The 19,182-nt window shown below is 46.9% G+C and overlaps 1 protein-coding gene across 2 annotated transcripts in view; it reads left to right on the forward strand.

Annotated features, from left to right (window-relative positions):
• The window catches only part of LOC117520918 (beta-1,4-galactosyltransferase 1-like), a 72,553-nt gene that overhangs the window by 26,888 nt on the left and 26,483 nt on the right, over window positions 1-19,182 (forward strand). For both annotated transcript variants that reach the window (XM_034182263.1, XM_034182262.1), the window contains exon 4: window positions 196-383. In XM_034182263.1, coding sequence (XP_034038154.1) covers window positions 196-383 — 188 coding nt within the window. The remainder of the gene's footprint in view (window positions 1-195; window positions 384-19,182) is intronic.

Here is a 19,182-nt window from a genome sequence, read left to right on the forward strand (position 1 = left end):
AAAATTACTCACACCACGGAAAGCACCTTTTTGGAGTTGCACTCAAATGTTGTTGTAATGCAAATTACAGTGACAATAAAGGCGATTCTGATTCTGATTCTTTTCCTCTGAAACACTTGTGCACATAATGATCAGAAAAAGTGACCAAAATGTAATGTAAATTCTCTGCGTGCCGTTTCTTGTTCAATGATGCAGGATGGAGACGGTGCCTTCAACCGAGCCAAACTGCTGAACATCGGCTACGCAGAAGCACAGAAGCAGTATGACTATGACTGCTTCGTCTTCAGTGACGTCGATATCATCCCCATGGACGACCGCAACCTCTACCAGTGTTTTGGCCAGCCGCGCCATATGTCCGTGTTAATCGACAAACTGGGCTTCAGGTAAAACAACGTGGCACCATAGACACGGGCTCTGTGACCCGTTTTGATTTCTTCATCCTGGTTCATTTGTAAATGCTGAATATGTGCATGTGTATGTTAAAAATACATTTCATATTTAAATGTGCAAAGAAAAAACTTTTAAACTATAGCAAAGCTATAATCAAGAGAAATGTAGTTTGGTTCCTGACGCTACTTTGAGAAATCAGAGCAAACTACTGGAAGACATGATTAAAGTGATGTACATGTGAGAATATGAAACAAAATACACTCATAACCACTCAACTGAGATGATCGCAGAAAATGTTTGAACAAATGAATCTGTCTGAAGGACTGAGGAAACCTGTGAGTAACTTAACATATGTGAATTTTTGTTATCTTTGAGTTCATTTTTGTTCTGCTCAAGTCCTTTTCTCATGCCTTAAATGCGTTCCTCATCGGTTGATGTCCGGTGAGTCCGTCAGAAAGTTTTACCTGTGTTGACAGAAGCTTTCCTGCCCATTTGTTTACCGTTTTTTTGTCTTGTAGTTGTTTGTTAGAAGAAGAAGAACAGCCTTTATTGTCATTGTACATACGAGGTCTGTCAATAAAGTAACGGTCCTTTTTATTTTTTTCAAAAACTATATGGATTTCATTCATATGTTTTTACATCAGACATGCTTGAACCCTCGTGCGCATGCGTGAGTTTTTCCACGCCTGTCGGTTACGTCATTCGCCTGTGAGCACGCCTTGGGCAGGAGTGGTCCCGCCCCCTCATTGGATTTTCATTGTCTGGAAATGGCGGAATGAAAAGGACTTTTTTTCCATCAGAATTTTTTCAGAAGCTGTTAGAGACTGGCACCTGGAAACCATTCGAAAAATTTATCTGGCTTTCGGTGAAAATTTTACGGGCTTCACAGAGAATAAGGTCTGTTAGTACAGCTTTAAAGACCCCTTTAAGGACGCTCGGCGCGCCGCGCTCCGAGCTGCGACGACGCGGCACAAGCCACCGGACCATTTCTAAACGGATGGCTCTGTGGATACAAGACCGTCGTGTGCTCTTTCTCTGGTTATCACAAGAGCTGGACATCAGCCATTTTCTGGCAGATTTCACTTTTAACAAGAGATTTTGTCATGGAAAGCCGCGCGGAGGCTTCGCGCATAAAGACCGATTCGCTTTGGAAGCGAGACAACGGAACACCTCCGTTTCGGCGTGTCAGAGGACAAGTTTGGACATGTCCAGCTCTCCACAATTTCTCTGATACTTACTGGACTGGTAAGCATTGAAAGCTGAGATAGGCATGTCCAAACTTGTCCACCGTTACTTCTATGATACTCATCATATCCTGTAGTTATCTGATACTGCAGACTGGGCTTCTGTTTGGCTAAAGCTCCAGCTGGGGCTGTGAATTCAGCACCAGGGGAGAGAGTACAGTTCGCGATACAGCAACATGCAGCACAGCTCTTCATTTATCCAGCAGAAAAGACAGCATGGATGTGTTTGTTTTTATAGTGCACCCGGCAGATTCTTGGCGAGAAGGCACCTCAGGGAATGAAGGTTGTTTGATGTCCTCGCTGTTGCAGTCACACTGAACTTCCATCACAGTGAGAAGACGCTCTCAGTGCATGAACAATGTGAGGAAATATGACATCATGACCCTCGAGTAAGCTGGATTGTAGCCACACTTGTGTTCAGCTTTTGAGGAATCCTGCTCAAATCCAGCTCCCCTTAGCACAGGTATATATGTCTTGAAACCAGGAAAATCATTCTGCTGAATGTGCCTCTGTGTAGTGCCAGCAAAAATGTGACATCATCTGTCCATCAGAGCCCCAAATCCACCAGAAACCAATGAGTTGATCACTATTTGCCATCAGACAAAATATTTAACAACATGTTACTACTCAGTTTACTCAACTTCTTCCATGTACGGATGATGGAGGCCACTGCGCTCACTCGGACCTTCAAAGCAGCAGAAATGTTTTTGTACATTTCCCCAGATTTGTGCCTCCAGACAATCCTGTCTCGGAGGTCTACAGACAATTCCTTTGACTTGGTTTGGTTTGTGCTGTGACTGTCAGCTGTGGGACCTTATATGTAGACAGGTGTGTCTTTTCAAATCATGTCCAATCAACCCCAGGTGGACTCCAATTAAGCTGTAGAAACATTCCAAGGATGATCAGTGGAAACAGGAGGAAGCTGAGCTCAATTTTGAGCTTCATGGCAAAGACACAGCACAGTGTAAAAGATGATGTTGGCTACTATGGACTGGTAGAACATTCACAGGAGTTTCCTGCAGATGTTAAATGACCGCAGCCTCCTCAGAAAGTCCAGCCTGCTCTGCCCCTTCCTGTACAGGTGGTTGGTGTGGGTTGTGCAGTCCAATTTGGTATCCAACCACAGCCTGAGGTACTTGTAAGAATCCACAGCCTCCACCTCAACTCCCTCGATCACAACTGGTCACGGACTTGGTCTGGACTTCCCAAAATCAATGACAAGCGCCTTTGTCTTCGAGGTGTTGAGCTGTAGCTGGTTTGTGTGGCACCAGTTAGCAAAGTCCTTCACTAGGCTCCTGTACTCCTCCTCTCTGTCATCCCTGATAGATCCAACAATGGCTGTGTCTGTGAACATCTGGATGTGACACAGCTCAGAGTTGTATCATAAGTCACAGGTGTACAGGGTGAAGAGAAGAGGGGCCAGCGCCATGTCCTGGGGTTCTCTGCTGCTGCTGAACACAGTATTAGATGTGGTGTCCCTCAGCCTGACATACTGTCAGTGAGGTAGCTGGAGATTCAAGTGACCAGGTCGGGGTCCACTTGCATCCTGTTCAGTTTGTCATGGAGCACAAGGTGCTGGATGGTGATGAAAGCACTCCAGAAGTCCAGGAAGAGAATCCTCACTGTGCCGCTTCCCTTAACCAGGTGTGAGTGGACTCGATGTAGCAGGTAGAGGATGGCATCCTCCACACCAACACCTGCCCGATATGCAAACTGCAGACAGTCCTGGGTGTGTTGCACCTGGGGTTTGAGGAAGCTGAACAAAAGCCGATGAAATGTCTTCATCAAGTGTGAAGTGAGTGCCTCTGGTCGGAAGTCATTCAGCTCACTGTGCCGGTTCTTCTTAGGAGCTGGAACGATGCATGAAGTGTTCCAGAGGGTGGGCACTCTCCCTAGCTGCAGGCTAAGGTTGAAGATACGTTGTAGCGGTTCTCCCAGTTCAGTTGCGCAGGCCTTCAATAGATGAGGACACAACTTGTGCAGGCCTGCTGCTTTCCTTGGATGAAGCTTCCTCAGTTGTCCTCTAACCAGGTCCACAGTGATGTATGGAGGAGGTTGTGTTGAGGTGGGGGAGGAGGGGGCTGCTGCTGTGATGGCCAAAATTCAGTGGAATCTTCCATGGCCTACTGTTTATCTGTTGTGAAAATTTAATGAGAATCCGTGCAGTAGTTCTGATGTAATCCTGTTAACAGCAATCCTTCAAAGCCTATATAAAGTGAAACGTGATCCAGAATCCGGATCTGGATCCACATCACTTACAAAATTTAATGGATTCTTCCATGGCCTAATATGTATCCGTGTCTAAAATTTCTTCAAAATCCGTGCAGTAGTTTTGGCATAATCCTGCTAACGGTAATCCTTCAAAGCCTACATAAAGTGAAACTTGATCCAGAATCCGGATCCAGATCCAAATCACCTCCAAAATTTAATGGGTTCTTCTATGACCTAATAGCTATCTGTGGTGAAAATTTTGTTGAAATCCGTTCAGTAGGTTTGATGTACAGTAGTGTTCAGAATAATAGTAGTGCTATGTGACTAAAAAGATTAATCCAGGTTTTGAGTATATTTCTTATTGTTACATGGGAAACAAGGTACCAGTAGATTCAGTAGATTCTCACAAATCCAACAAGACCAAGCATTCATGATATGCACACTCTTAAGGCTATGAAATTGGACTATTAGTAAAAAACAAAAAAGTAGAAAAGGGGGTGTTCACAATAATAGCAGTGTGGCATTCAGTCAGTGAGTTTGTCAATTTTGTGGAACAAACAGGTGTGAATCAGGTGTCCCCTATGTAAGGATGAAGCCAGCACCTGTTGAACATGCTTTTCTCTTTGAAAGCCTGGGGAAAATGGGACGTTCAAGACATTGTTCAGAAGAACAGCGTAGTTTGATTAAAAAGTTGATTGGAGAGAGGAAAACTTAAACGCAGGTGCAAAAAATTATAGGCTGTTCATCTACAATGATCGCCAATGCTTTAAAATGGACAAAAAAACAGACGTGTGGAAGAAAATGGAAAACAACCATCAAAATGGATAGAAGTGTGTGCGCACTGATGCAGTGACTCATCATCACACTTCAAACGAGCATTTAGGTAGAACGCCAGCTCACAAAAGAGCGATATTTCAGTCAATATTGGATGACCACAAAGTTAAAATTTGGGTGACAGTGGATGTGTGTTTCTTTCTTTTTTTCTTTCTTTTTAATATTTATTTCATTCATTTAAAAGAAAAACAGAAAAGCCAAGTTTAAAGCCATGAAAGATAACTCCAGTGGAGCAGCTAAGAGCAGGAGCTGTGCGGCAACACAGGTGGAGAGCATGCAAAAGACCGATTTTGAAGACATAACACAAAGTTAAAAGTTGTATCATGCTTTTAAATTCAGATAAAACTGAAGTTATTATACTTGGCCCCACAAATCTTAGAAACATGGTGTCTAACCAGATCCTTACTCTGGATGGCATTACCCTGACCTCTAGTAATACTGTGAGAAATCTTGGAGTCATTTTTGATCAGGATATGTCCTTCAATGCGCATATTAAGCAAATATGTAGGACTGCTTTTTTGCATTTGCGCAATATCTCGAAAATTAGAAAGGTCTTGTCTCAGAGTGATGCTGAAAAACTAATTCATGCATTTATTTCCTGGACTATTGTAATTCATTATTATCAGGTTGTCCTAAAAGTTCCCTGAAAAGCCTTCAGTTAATTCAAAATGCTGCAGCTAGAGTACTGACTGGGACTAGAAGGAGAGAGCATATCTCACCCATATTGGCCTCTCTTCATTGGCTTCCTGTTAATTCTAGAATAAAATTTAAAATTCTTCTTCTTACTTATAAGGTTTTGAATAATCAGGTCCCATCTTATCTTAGGGACCTCATAGTACCATATCACCCCAATAGAGCGCTTCGCTCTCAGACTGCAGGCTTACTTGTAGTTCCTAGGGTTTTTAAGAGTAGAATGGGAGGCAGAGCCTTCAGCTTTCAGGCTCCTCTCCTGTGGAACCAGCTCCCAATTCAGATCAGGGAGACAGACACCCTCTCTACTTTTAAGATTAGGCTTAAAACTTTCCTTTTTGCTAAAGCTTATAGTTAGGGCTGGATCAGGTGACCCTGAACCATCCCTTAGTTATGCTGCTATAGACTTAGACTGATGGGGGTTCCCATGATGCACTGAGTGTTTCTTTCTCTTTTTGCTCTGTATGCTCCACTCTGCATTTAATCATTAGTGACTGATCTCTGCTCTCTTCCACAGCATGTCTTTTTCCTGATTCTCTCCCCTCAGCCCCAACCAGTCCCAGCAGAAGACTGCCCCTCCCTGAGCCTGGTTCTGCTGGAGGTTTCTTCCTGTTAAAAGGGAGTTTTTCCTTCCCACTGTCGCCAAGCGCTTACTCACAGGGGGTCGTTTTGACCACTGGGGTTTTTCTGAAGTTGTTGTATGGTTTTTGCCTTACAATATAAAGCGCCTTGGGGCAACTGTTTGTTGTGATTTGCCGCTATATAAATAAAATTGATTTGATAACTTGTAAGGTGCGGAAGAAATAAAGAAATATATATATATACGAGGTCTATTAGAAAAGTATCTGACCTTATTATTTTTTTCAAAAACCATATGGATTTGAATCACGTGTGATTACCTCAGACATGCTTGAACCCTCGTGGGCATGCGAGAGTTTTTCACGCCTGTCGGTTACGTCATTCGCCTGTGGGCAGTCTTTGAGTGAGGAGTGGCCCACCCTCTCGTCGATTTTTTCATTGTTTAGGATTGGCTCAGAGACTGCTGCTTTGTTTGCTAAAAATTTTTTCAAAAGCTGTAAGGCACAACTGAGTGGACACCATTCGATAAATTCAGCTGGTTTTCGGTAAAAATTTTAACGGCTGATGAGAGATTTTGGTCTGGTAGTGTCGCCGTAAGGACGGCCCACGGCGCCTGATGGCGATCTGCGCTTCGAGGCAGCAGTGTCTTGCCGTTTCAAGTTGAAAACTTCCACATTTCAGGCTCTGTTGACCCAGGAAGTCGTCAGAGAACAGAGAACTTTCAGAAGAAGTCGGCATGAGGAGTTTATTTGGACATTCCATTGTTAACGGACATTTTGTAATGAAAGAATGTGCGGGCAGAGTCGTATGTCGGGCTGGACCCGACCGCGGGGGGTCGCAACAGGAAAAACACCTCCGTTGGAAACCTTAACGGACAAGTTGGAACATGCCCAAGCTGTTAAACAAGGAAGGTGTTTTTCCTGTCGCGGCGCACACAGATATGTCCGCATAAAGTCCTCATGCCGGCCTATTCTGAATCTTCTCTGTTCTCTCACGACGTCCTGGGTGAATTAAGCCTTAAATTAGGATGTTTTCAGCTCGAAACAGGCCAACGATGGCGCCTGGAAGCGCTGCGCGACGTCCCGCTCCGTGGGAAGTCCTTACAGTGACAGAAACACCCCATAATCTCTCATCAGCCGTTAAACTTTTCACCGAAAACCAGCTTAATTTCTCGAATAGTGTCCACTCGGATATTCCTCACAGGTCCAGAAAAAATTTTGATAAAGCAACGCGCGCCGTCTCGAGCAGCGTCTCAAACAAAGGAATTCAGCCGAGAGGGCGGGACCACATCTCACTCAAGACCTGCCCACAGGGAAATGACGTCACCGACACGCATGAAAAAACTCACGCATGCGCACGAGGGTTCAAGCATGATTGGTGTAATCGCACGTCATTCAAATCCATATAGTTAAAAAAAATTAAAGTGTTGGTTTCTTATCTAATTAATCGTGCGTGTGTGTGTGTGTATATATATATATATATATATATATTTTTTTTTTTTTTTTTTTTGAAAATGGTCCACAGGTGTATATAATAAAATGGCCACCTCGCAAAAGTGCGCTATTGCAGAAATAAACGGACAAACACAAAGTTAAAAGTGGATTCACATTGTAAAAATGATTGTGTTTAAAGCCAAGGAAAAAATAAAGCCAGCAAGTCACGGATGGAAAGGAAGCCACTTAGAAAGAGCCCAGAGGCGGCCGTCCATGAAAGGACAACAGCAGCGCAAGCGCAAAAGAGCAGTTTTTGCAGAAATAAATGGACAAACAAAGTTTTGTGTGTTTAAAGCGCAGAAGAAAAGCCAGAGAGCCGCGGAGCCAGCGAGGAGCACAGAGCCGGCTCTCCAGGAACCCGTGGTTCGGGTCTAGCTGGTCTGGTGCATTACAGGTGGACAGCAGCCTGGCGCACAGCGCACAACTGCGGAACTGTGCTGGAGTGTCTATTTTTGGACTGCGTTTAAATAAAAAAGAAGGGACATCTTTAAATGCTGCTGTGAATCTGAATTGAAAACCCACACTTTGAAGGGACCAGGTGTGGGAGGGCTGGAGGTTTGGACCAAACTCATGCCTAAACGTGCGCCAACATGGCGTTATCATGGCACTATGTGGATTAGTGTGGCTGATGCAAGCCATTTGAGGCTGTAATGACAGGTTGGTCATGGCTCACTAGAGGCTGCTACGCGGCACATGCGGGGTACAGAGAGGCACATAGTGGCACCTTCATAGTTGATACGTGATAGATCAAAACGTGGGTCATTCTTTGAATAATCACCCCCACATCCATGTGTGGCTCCTTCTTCAGCCTTCATTATTCGGTGGGACAGAGGCTTAAGTCACATAGCACTACTATTATTCTGAACACTACTGTAATCCTATTAACAAGCAGACAAATAAATAAACACAGATGATTTTATTACATTCTTGGTGGACGAAATAATAACCTCTCTGGGAACCACGACCACATCATGGTGGAGAGGTTTGTGTGCCGGTATGAACCTGAGAGTTGTGTTGTCTGGGATCTTTGTGCTCATGGTAGGGTCTCCCAAGGTAAATTGGTCTCAGGCGAGGGGCCAGACTAAGAATGGTTCACAAGACACCATAGCAAAATGTGGCAGAGAAAATATGACCCAGCCTGGAGGAAGCCCAGGGCCACCGTCTGGAGCCAGACCTGGATAGATGGCCTGGATAGAGGGCCCGTCAGTGAACGCCTGGTGGCTGGGCTTGCCAAGAAGCCTGGTAGGGCACAGCTTAAAAAGGCAATGTTGACCTTCCATATCCACCCTGTGGGCTCACCATCCATAGGGGGAACCGCTGGTGTCGGGTGCATTGTCCCATGGGTGGCAGTGAAAGTTCAGGTCCCTGGCGAACCAGACCCAGGTGGCAGGGGATAGTTCTGGGGATATGGAACGTCACCTCGCTGTGGGGGAAGGAACGGGAGCTTGTGCGGGAGGTGGAGTGAAACCAATTTTGATCTGGTGGGCCTTGCCTCCACACACATCCTCGGCTCCAGAACTACTTATTTTGATAGGGGTTGGATCTTGACAGAGACACCTGGAGAGGTGTGATTGGGAGGAACGGCTTCCCCAATCTTAAACTGTAGGTCGTTTGTTATTGGACTTCTGTACTAGTCATGGACTGTCCATAACGAACACCATGTATTTAACATAAGGATGCTCATAAGTGTACATGGTACCAGAGCACCCTAGGCCAAAGATCAATGATTGATTTTATGATTGTATCTTCTGATCTGAGGCCCATGTTCTGGACACTCAGGTGAAGAGAGGGGCAGAGCTGTCAACTAATCACCATTTGGTGGTGAGTTGGATCAGAGGGTGGGGGAGGACTTTGGGCAGACCTGGTAAGCCCAAAGGGATAGTGCGGGTGAACTGGGAATGTCTGGAGGGGCCCACTGTCCGACAAATCTTCAACTCAAGCCTACGGCGGAGCTTTTCTAGCATCCCTGTGGAGGTTGGGGGCATTGAACCAGAATGGGCAATGTTCAGTGTCCATTGCTGAAGCTGCAGCAAAGAGCTGTGGCCTAAAGGTCTTAGGTGCCTCAAGGGGTGGCAACCCTTGAACACCGTGGTGGACACTGGTGGTCAGGGAAGCCGTCCGACTGAAGAAGGAGTCCTTCCAGGATATGTTATTTCGGAGGACTCCAGAGGCAGTTGCAAGGTACCAACAGGCCCAAAGGGCGATGACCTCTGCTGTGGGGGAGGCAAAGCAGGGAGTGTGGGAGGAGTTTGAAGTAACCATGGAGAAGGACTTTTGGTCTGCTCCAAGGTGGTTCTGGCAGACCATGAGGCACCTCATAAGGGGAAAACGGGGAACCATCCAAGCTGTCTACAGTAACGATGGGACTCTGTTGACCTCAACTTAGGATGTCTTAGGGACATCCTAAGTTGTCCCTAGGATAAACTTAGGGACAGTGCCTCGGGAGTGGCAAACTGGGGTGGTGGTCCCCATATTTAAAAAAGGCGACCAGAGAGTGTGTGCCAATTACAGGGGCATCACACTACTCAGCCTTCCTGATAAAGTCTATTCCAGGGTGCTGAAATGGAGGGTTCGGCCGATAGTCAGACCTCTGATTGAAGAGGAACAATGCAGGTTCCGTCTTGGTCGTGGAACAACCGACCAGCTCTTCACTCTCACACAGATCCTGGAGGGGGCCTGGGACTATGCCCATCGAGTCTACATGTGTTTGATGGAATTGGAGAAGGTGTATGACCGGTACCCTGCCATCCAATCAGGGCCATCCAATCTCTGTACTCACAAAGCAAGAGCTGTGTTTGGATGCTCGGCAGCAAGTCAGACTTATTTCCGGTGGAGGTTAGCCTCTGCCAGGGCTGTGCCTTTTCACCAGTTCTGTTTGTGATACTCATAGATAGGATATTGAGGCCTCGTCGGAGGGAGGAGGGTTTCCAGTTTGGTGGGCTCAGGGCCTCATCACTGCTTGATGCAAATGATGTGGTCCTGTTGGCTTCATCAGCCTGTGACCTGGAATGAGGATCAGCACCTCGAAATCTGAGGCTATGGTTCTCAGCAGGAAACGGATGGATTGCCTACTCTGGGTAGGGAATGCGGTGTTGGAGTTCAAGTACCTCGGGGTCTTGTTCACGAGTGAGGGGACAATGGAGCGTGAGATTGACCGCAGAATCGGGGCAGGAGGTGCGGCGTTTCATTCGCTCTACCATACTGTTGTGATGAAAAGGGAGCTGAGCAAAAAGGCGACGCTCTTGATCTACTGGTCAACCTTTGTTCCGACTCTCAACTTTGGTCACGAGGGTTGGGTCATGAACGAAAGAACTCGATCGTGGGTACAAGTGGCCAAAATGGGCTTCCTTACAAGGGTGGCTGGTGTCTCCCTTAGAGATAGGGTGAGAAGTTCGGTCATCCATGGGGAGCTCGGAGTAGAGCCGCTGCTCCTTCGCATTGAAAGGAGCCATCTGAGATGGTTCGGGCATCTGGTAAGGATGCCTCCTGGGCGCCTCCCTAGGGAGGTGTTCCAGGCACATCCATCTGGGAGGAGACCCCAGGGAAGACATAGGACTAGATGGAAAGATTATATCTCCACACTGGCCTGGAAACGCCTCGGGATCCCCCAGTCAGAGATGGTCAGTGTGACCTGGGAAAGGGAAGTCTGGGGTCTCCTGCTAGAACTGTTGCCCCCGCGACCCGAACCCGGATAAGCAGTTGAAAATGAGTGAGTGAGTGGGGGATAATGCTAATAACAATAATAATAATACACCTTCAGCATTTCATTGTAGATGACATCAAATATACTACTATTAATAATAATAATGATAATAATAATAATCCACCGTCAACATTTCTTTGGAGATTAAATAAATAAATAATAAGGATGAATGCCAAAATATTAATAATCCACCAACATTTAATTATAGAAGAAATAAAATATAATAGTACTCATAGTGCTACTACTACTACTGCAAATAATAATGATACTCAACTCAGCCTTTATTTCTAAATCATGTTTAAAATGACAGCAGTCAACCAAAGTGCTGTAATTTTTATTTTATAATAACCACTACTACTACTACTACTACTAATAATAATAATCCTACACTGTCAGTATTTTTTTTGTAGATGAAATCTATATTATAGTCGCGTAGTAGTAGTGTGTGTGTGTGTGTGTGTGTGGCTTTCATCATGGAGAAACTGTGGGGAGACATTCGCTGTTTGGTATGTTTATATATTTTGGGTCAAGGATGAATGCCATCAAAACGGAAAATTGATAGGACTAATATTTTTGGAGAAAGTACGAATATTAGCTAAAAACAATGAACAATGGACTTTGATCATTACATCCTGGACTCACATGCCATTATAACAGGGTGCGGAAAATCATCTATATATTAAAATCCAAGTGCCGACTGTGTATGTGATGACAAACAGACAAACAAACAAACGCAACCGAAAACATAACCTCCTTGGCGGAGGTAATTAACAGACCAGGAAGTGATGTCACCATGACTGCAGTGTGTCTGTTAAAGATTAAAGTAGATTTGCTGCAGTCACATTTCATTGATTCTTGATGATTATTTGTCAGGACACGTGGTCATGTAATATAAACTCCAAGATGGCATGGATTTTCTATTTAAAAATTTCAGCATTTAATTACGTCCTCATCGATGATGCCTTTGATTTTAATGTTTTAATCACTACACTACTTTTATTGTGTACACTACCATTAATCACTACTGCCTCCTCGCGTTCACCGAAACGTGGTTGGAAGAATGAGACAAGAATGAGGATCTTCATATAACCGGCTTCGGGCCCTCTATTCGTCTCGACCGCTCTTCCCTCATTACAAGCAAGTCTAAAGGAGGCGGGGTGTTGTGTGGGCCCCCAGAAGAGGATGTACTGCTGGCCCACCACCAAAGGGCGCCCTGCCTGAAGTGCGGGCTTCAGGCACGAGAGGGCGCTGAGTTCCCGTCCAGCAGGCTGTACAACCTCTCACGACCTGAGCGCGAATCAATGGAGACCTACATCCGGGACTCATTAGCTGCCGGGCTGATCCGGAACTCCACCTCCCCGATGGGGGCAGGTTTCTTTTTTGTGGGCAAGAAAGATGGCGGACTCCGTCCATGCATTGATTACAGGGGGCTGAATGAGATTACGGTTCGCAATCGATACCCGTTGCCATTGTTGGATTCCGTGTTCACCCCGCTGCATGGAGCCAAAATCTTTACTAAGCTGGATCTTAGAAATGCGTATCACCTGGATCGGATCCAGAAGGGAGACGAATGGAAGACGGCATTTAACACCCCATTAGGTCACTTTGAGTACCTGGTAATGCCGTTCGGCCTCACCAACGCCCCCGCGACGTTCCAAGCCTTGGTTAACGACGTCTTGCGGGACTTCCTGCACCGATTCGTCTTCGTATATCTGGACGATATTCTCATCTTTTCTCCGGATCCTGAGACCCATGTCCAGCATGTACGTCAGGTCCTGCAGCGGTTATTAGAGAACCGACTGTTTGTGAAGGGCGAGAAGTGCGAGTTTCACCGCACGTCTTTGTCCTTCCTGGGGTTTATCATCTCCTCTAACTCCTTCGCCCCTGATCCGGCCAAGGTTGCGGCGGTGAGAGATTGGCCCCAACCAACAAGCCGTAGGAAGCTGCAACAGTTCCTCGGCTTCGCTAATTTCTATAGGAGGTTCATTAAGGGCTACAGTCAGGTAGTTAGCCCCCTGACAGCCCTGACCTCTCCAAAAGTCCCCTTCACCTGGTCGGATCGGTGCAAAGCCGCGTTCAAGGAGTTGAAACGACGGTTCTCTACTGCGCCAGTTTTGGTGCAGCCCGACCCTAGCCGCCAGTTCGTGGTTGAAGTGGACGCCTCTGACTCAGGGATAGGAGCCGTGCTATCCCAGAGCGGAGAGACCGATAAGGTTCTTCACCCGTGTGCCTACTTTTCACGCAGGTTGACCCCGGCTGAACGGAACTATGACGTCGGCAATCGAGAACTCCTTGCGGTGAAAGAGGCTCTTGAGGAGTGGAGACACCTGTTGGAGGGAGCGTCTGTGCCATTCACGGTTTTCACTGACCATCGGAACCTGGAGTATATCAGGACCGCCAAGCGGCTGAACCCCAGGCAAGCCCGCTGGTCACTGTTCTTTGGGCGTTTTGACTTCCGGATCACCTATCGCCCCGGGACCAAGAACCAGAGGTCGGATGCCTTGTCCCGGGTACACGAAGAGGAGGTCAAAACTGCACTGTCGGATCCACCGGAGCCCATCCTGCTGGAGTCCACTATCGTGGCCACCCTCACCTGGGACGTGGAGAAGATCGTCCGGGAGGCCCTGGCACGGAGCCCGGACCCAGGTACAGGTCCGAAGAACCGTTTATACGTCCCACCAGAGGCCAGAGCTGCAGTCTTGGACTTCTGTCACGGTTCCAAGCTCTCCTGTCATCCAGGGGTGCGAAGGACCGTGGCAGTTGTCCGGCAGCGCTTCTGGTGGGCGTCTATGGAGGCCGACATCCGGGAGTATATCCAGGCCTGCACCACCTGTGCCAGGGGCAAGGCTGACCACAGGAAGGCCCAAGGACTACTCCAACCGCTTCCTGTGCCTCATCGCCCCTGGTCCCACATCGGCCTGGATTTCGTCACGGGCCTCCCGCCGTCCCAGGGCAACACCACCATCTTCACGATAGTGGACCGATTCTCCAAGGCGGCCCACTTCGTGGCCCTCCCGAAGCTCCCAACAGCCCAGGAGACAGCAGACCTCCTGGTCCACCATGTTGTCCGTCTGCATGGGATACCTACCGACATCGTCTCAGATCGTGGTCCCCAGTTCTCCTCACACGTCTGGAGGAGCTTCTGCAGGGAACTGGGGGCCACCGTGAGCCTCTCGTCCGGGTACCATCCACAGACGAACGGACAGGCAGAGCGGGCCAACCAGGAACTGGAACAGACCCTCCGCTGCGTCACATCTGCGCACCCGACGGCCTGGAGTAACCATCTGGCTTGGATCGAGTATGCGCATAACAGCCAGGTGTCTTCTGCCACCGGCCTCTTCCCATTTGAGGTGTGTTTGGGGTATCAGCCCCCATTGTTCCCAGTGGTGGAGGGAGAGGTCGGTGTGCCCTCGGTCCAGGCCCACCTGCGGAAGTGCCGTCGGGTGTGGCGCTCCGCCCGTTCTGCCTTGTTGAAGGCCCGGACGAGAGCGAAGACCCATGCAGACCGCCGGCGATCCCCGGCCCCTGCTTACCAGCCCGGGCAGGAGGTGTGGCTGTCCACGAAGGACATCCCCCTCCAAGTGGACTCCCCCAAGTTGAAGGACCGGTACATTGGACCTTTCAAGATCCTCAAAATCCTCAGTCCTGCCGCAGTGAAGCTCCGACTCCCAGCTGGGAGTTGGAGCTTCACTGCGGATCCACCTGGTTTTTCATGTGTCCAGACTCAAGCCTCACCACACCTCACCCCTCTGTGCTCCCGGTCCGGCGCCGCCTCCTGCCCGGACGTCCGTCGAATGGGCCGGGGGTTCCAGTATTTGGTGGACTGGGAAGGGTATGGACCCGAAGAACGCTCCTGGGTGAAGAGGAGCTTCATCCTGGACCCGGCCCTCCTGGCCGATTTCTACCGCAGACACCCGGACAAGCCTGGTCGGGCGCCAGGAGGCGCCCGTTGAGGGGGGGGTCCTGTTGTGTTGGCCGCCAGAAGAGGATGTACTGCTGGCCCACCACCAAAGGGCGCCCTGCCTGAAGTGCGGGCTTCAGGCACGAGAGGGTGCTGCCGCCACGGACACAGCCGGGAGTGACAGCTGTCACTCATTAATTCCTGACAGCTGTCACACATTCTTCATCATCGCACTCCATAAAGACCAGACGTCATCTCCACCTCATCGCCGAGATATCATACTTCATTGGAGGTAATATCCTCAGCCGTTTGTGTCTTTTGCAATATATCTGTATATTGTGAGTGTTTGCAGGAGTACCGGTTCCTTTTTCTGTGGAGGCTGAGTGAGTGCAGGACGGCACTCTTTTCCCCTGAGGAATCACTGCGGTACTCTGCAACATATTGAGTGAGAGGTGGAGGTGGCATTCCCACCGCTGTTGTTACTGGGTGTACACACACCCACACTTGACTGTCTTTGTTCTTCACCAGCAGTACCAGATCCGACAGTCGGGGACGGTGATCACCTGGGAATTCGGGACTTGGCGGCTCCAGTATTCACCAGGTTCTGTGGGGGCGGAAATCGTGTGGTTCCGGCTCTTCTCAGGACAGACGTCTTCTATCCTCGAGCCTGCCCACACGTCACCTTTGTAATTTGACTGTAATTATATTCTGAGATTGTCTGTATGTTCGTTGTGCACATTTCACAACATTAAATTGTTACCTTTTGGCTCATCTATTGACCGTTCATTTGCGCCCCCTGTTGTGGGTCCGTGTCACTACACTTTCACAACACGGGGTATGTTTTTATATTAATGAGAGATACTGTAAGACTGTTGTGGTGCGGGAGAGAATATGTACCTCGGATACTGAACTTTTGTGTATTTCACTTCGCCCCTTCTACCTGCCGAGGGAATTCCCTCAGCTCTTCTTCACCCTTGTTTACATTCATCTGAGAGCTGACGTCACGGCAGCTTGTCAGCTGATCGAAGACGTGAATAATAATTTGAACGCGATTTTTCCCTGTGCTCCTAAATTTATCTTAGGGGACTTTAATCACTGTCGAAATGACAAAACACTGAGGTCATATGAACAGTATGTCACCTGCCCAGCAACTATGAGGAACTCCACTATTGACCTGTGCTATGGCACAGTAGCCAAAGCTTACAGGTCCATTAGTATGCCTTTCTTTGGAGCTTCGTACCAGTAAATGACGTGAACAGACTATAAAGACAGTGAAGTGTTGGTCAGAGGACTGTATTGACAATTTGAATGTACAGCGTGGGATGTCTTTTATGATTCATGTTCTGACCTGAATGAACCGACACAGACTGTCTCCTCATATATATCTTTGTGTGTTGACACTAATATCCCCCAGAAGAACATTATTGTCTATCCCAATAATGAACTGTGGGTTACTAAAAACTTAAAGAATGTTATAAATAAGAAGAAAATTATTTTTTTATTTAGGGAACAACCAGGAAAGGAAAGAAATTAACAAAGAGGTTAAGAATGAAAGTCGGAAAGCCAAAAGAGCTTATAAAGACAAAGTAGAACATAAGTATAGTACTGGTGATCTGCAGGCGGCCTGGAGAGGCATCAAATCTATGGCCTCAGTCACTAATGTCCAACAGGAAAATAACAGAGTACCAATTAGAATAGAGGGGAGCAATGAAGATCTGCCAAATGCTTTTAATTGTTTTTAGTCCCGGTTCAAGAACCATGAAAAATTCTCTCTTGAGAGTATTCCCTCTGCTACTGACTGTAGTATGGTCATCAGTGAGGAAAGTGTAAACAAACTCCTGAAGAGGGTTAATGTAAGAAAGTCCTGTGGTCCAGATGGAATATGTGAACGCACATTAAGGTGTTGTGCTGACCAACTTAGCAGTGTCCTCCACCACATCTTTCAGAGGTCACTTAGCTGTGGCCAAGTACCTGACTTATGGAAATCTTCATTCATAATCCCTGTTCCAAAAAATTAATTCCCCAAACAGTTTAATGATTTTAGACCAGTAGCACTTACGTCACTGTGTATGAATGTTTTTGAGAAAATTATAAAGAAAATCATTATTTCAAATATGGAGGGGAGCATCGACCCACTCCAGTTTGCTTATCAGGCAGGTAAAGGTGTAGACGACGCCAAGCTTTTTATCCTTAATTGCCCCTACAGGCATTTGGAAAACCTCAAGCCCATGCTTGGCTTTTATTCGCTGATTTTTCCTCGGCTTTTAATTTCATGCAGCCGCATCTTTTACTTAAGAGGTTAATGTGTAATTTTAAATTGCCCCACCGGATTGTTTTGTGGTTGTCAGATTTTTTTAACTAACAGAAAGCAGAAGGTTTTTGTAAATGGTTGTGTTTCAGAGTCCTTAGCTTTGTCCACCGGTTCACCACAAGGGTGTGTCCTTTCCCCCCTACTTTTTATTTTATATACAGATGAATGCAGAAGCGTTAGGCAAGGCAGCTACCTAGTCAAGTTTTCTGACGACACTGCTCTGCTGTCCCTTCTTCAGCGAGCTGAATCAGTACACGGGGAGGCCCTCAATGATTTTGTTTCAAGGTGTGGCATAAACTATTTAGACCTAAATGTGTCTAAAACTAAGGAGCTCATAATTGATTTTAGATGTAATAAAATTTTAGCTACAGACAGCATTATTCATGTCAAAGCTGTGGAAAGAGTTCCTGCATATAAATAACCAGGCACCTTTTTTGACGAGAAGCTGAAATTTGATGTGAATACTGCAGATATTGTGAAGCGAGGGCAACAGAGTGACTGAACTCTTTGTCTGTCAGCCCTGTTATTATGTATCATTTATTCTTTCATCTGCTGGTTTCCCAGCCTCGCACTGAAAGATAAAAACAGCTTGTACAGTATTATAAAAACATGTTCAAAGATCACTGGAGTGAAATTTAGGGATCTAACCAGTTTTTGTGACCAGCAAATTCTGAGAAAAGCAAATTGTATTTTGTCTTCTCCTGGTCACGAGCTGGCAGGTGAATTTTCCCTGTTGCCTTCAGGTTGTCGTTTTGTTTGACTTGTCTGTAAGACGAACCGTTTTTTAAAATCTTTTATTCCCTCTGCTATTCGTCTTTTAAACTCTTTGTAGGTTTTGTTTTTTTTTTTCGAGCAAGAGAGTAGAACTCCACTTTGAGAGGACGGGGGCACGCTGGTTGCATATTTTTTCCTTTGCTTGAGGAGCACACAGAGATAGCTTAGGCACTTGCAGTGAATAACGACGGTGTGAAATAATATAATACACCTAAATGCATGTTTTATCGCATGGGTGCTTTTGGCACTAATCTGATGCCACATTTACCGTTTGGTATGCTTATGTATTTTGGGTCAACTCAATGATAGCAGGTTGAGTCTAGCCTGGAGAGGTGGAGATATGCTCTGGAGAGAAGGGGAATGAAAGCCAGGAGCAAGACTGAGTATATGTTTGTGAATGAGAGGGAGCCCAGTGGAATAGTGCAGTTACAAGGAGTAGAAGTGGTGAAAGTAGGTGAGTATAGATATTTGGGGTCAACTGTGCAAAGTAATGGAGAGTGTGGTAGAGAGGTGAAGAAGAGAGTGCAGGCAGGGTGGAGTGGGTGGAGAAAAGTGGCAGGAGGGATTTGTGACTGAAGAATATCAGCAAGAGTGAAGGGGAACGTTTAGAAGACAGTAGTGAGACCAGTTATGTTGATGCAGTTTTTTTGGGGGGGGGGGGGGGGGGGAGGTGATGATGATTTCTGCCTGGGTAGTTGCCATCCAGGACTCAAAGAAGTTTGCAGTGTGATTGATGCAGCAGTGTGCAGCACCAGTGCATGCGTCAAGACATGAATACATTAGATGGACAACAGTGGTAGGACGGTTTGGAGACAAAGTCAGAGAGGAGAGATTGAGATGGTTTGGACATGTGCAGAGGAGGGACCCAGGGTATATAGGGAGAAGGATGCTGAGGATGGAGCCACCAGGCAGGAGGAGAAGAGGGAGGACAAAGAGGAGGTTTATGGATGTGCTGAGGGAGGACACGCAGGTGGTTTGTGAGACAGAGGAAGATACAGAGGACAGGGTGAGATGGAAATGACTGGTTTGCTGTGGCGCCCCCTAATGGGAGC

Source organism: Thalassophryne amazonica, chromosome 11 (genome assembly GCF_902500255.1).
Source record: "Thalassophryne amazonica chromosome 11, fThaAma1.1, whole genome shotgun sequence".
Lineage (NCBI taxonomy): Eukaryota > Metazoa > Chordata > Actinopteri > Batrachoidiformes > Batrachoididae > Thalassophryne > Thalassophryne amazonica.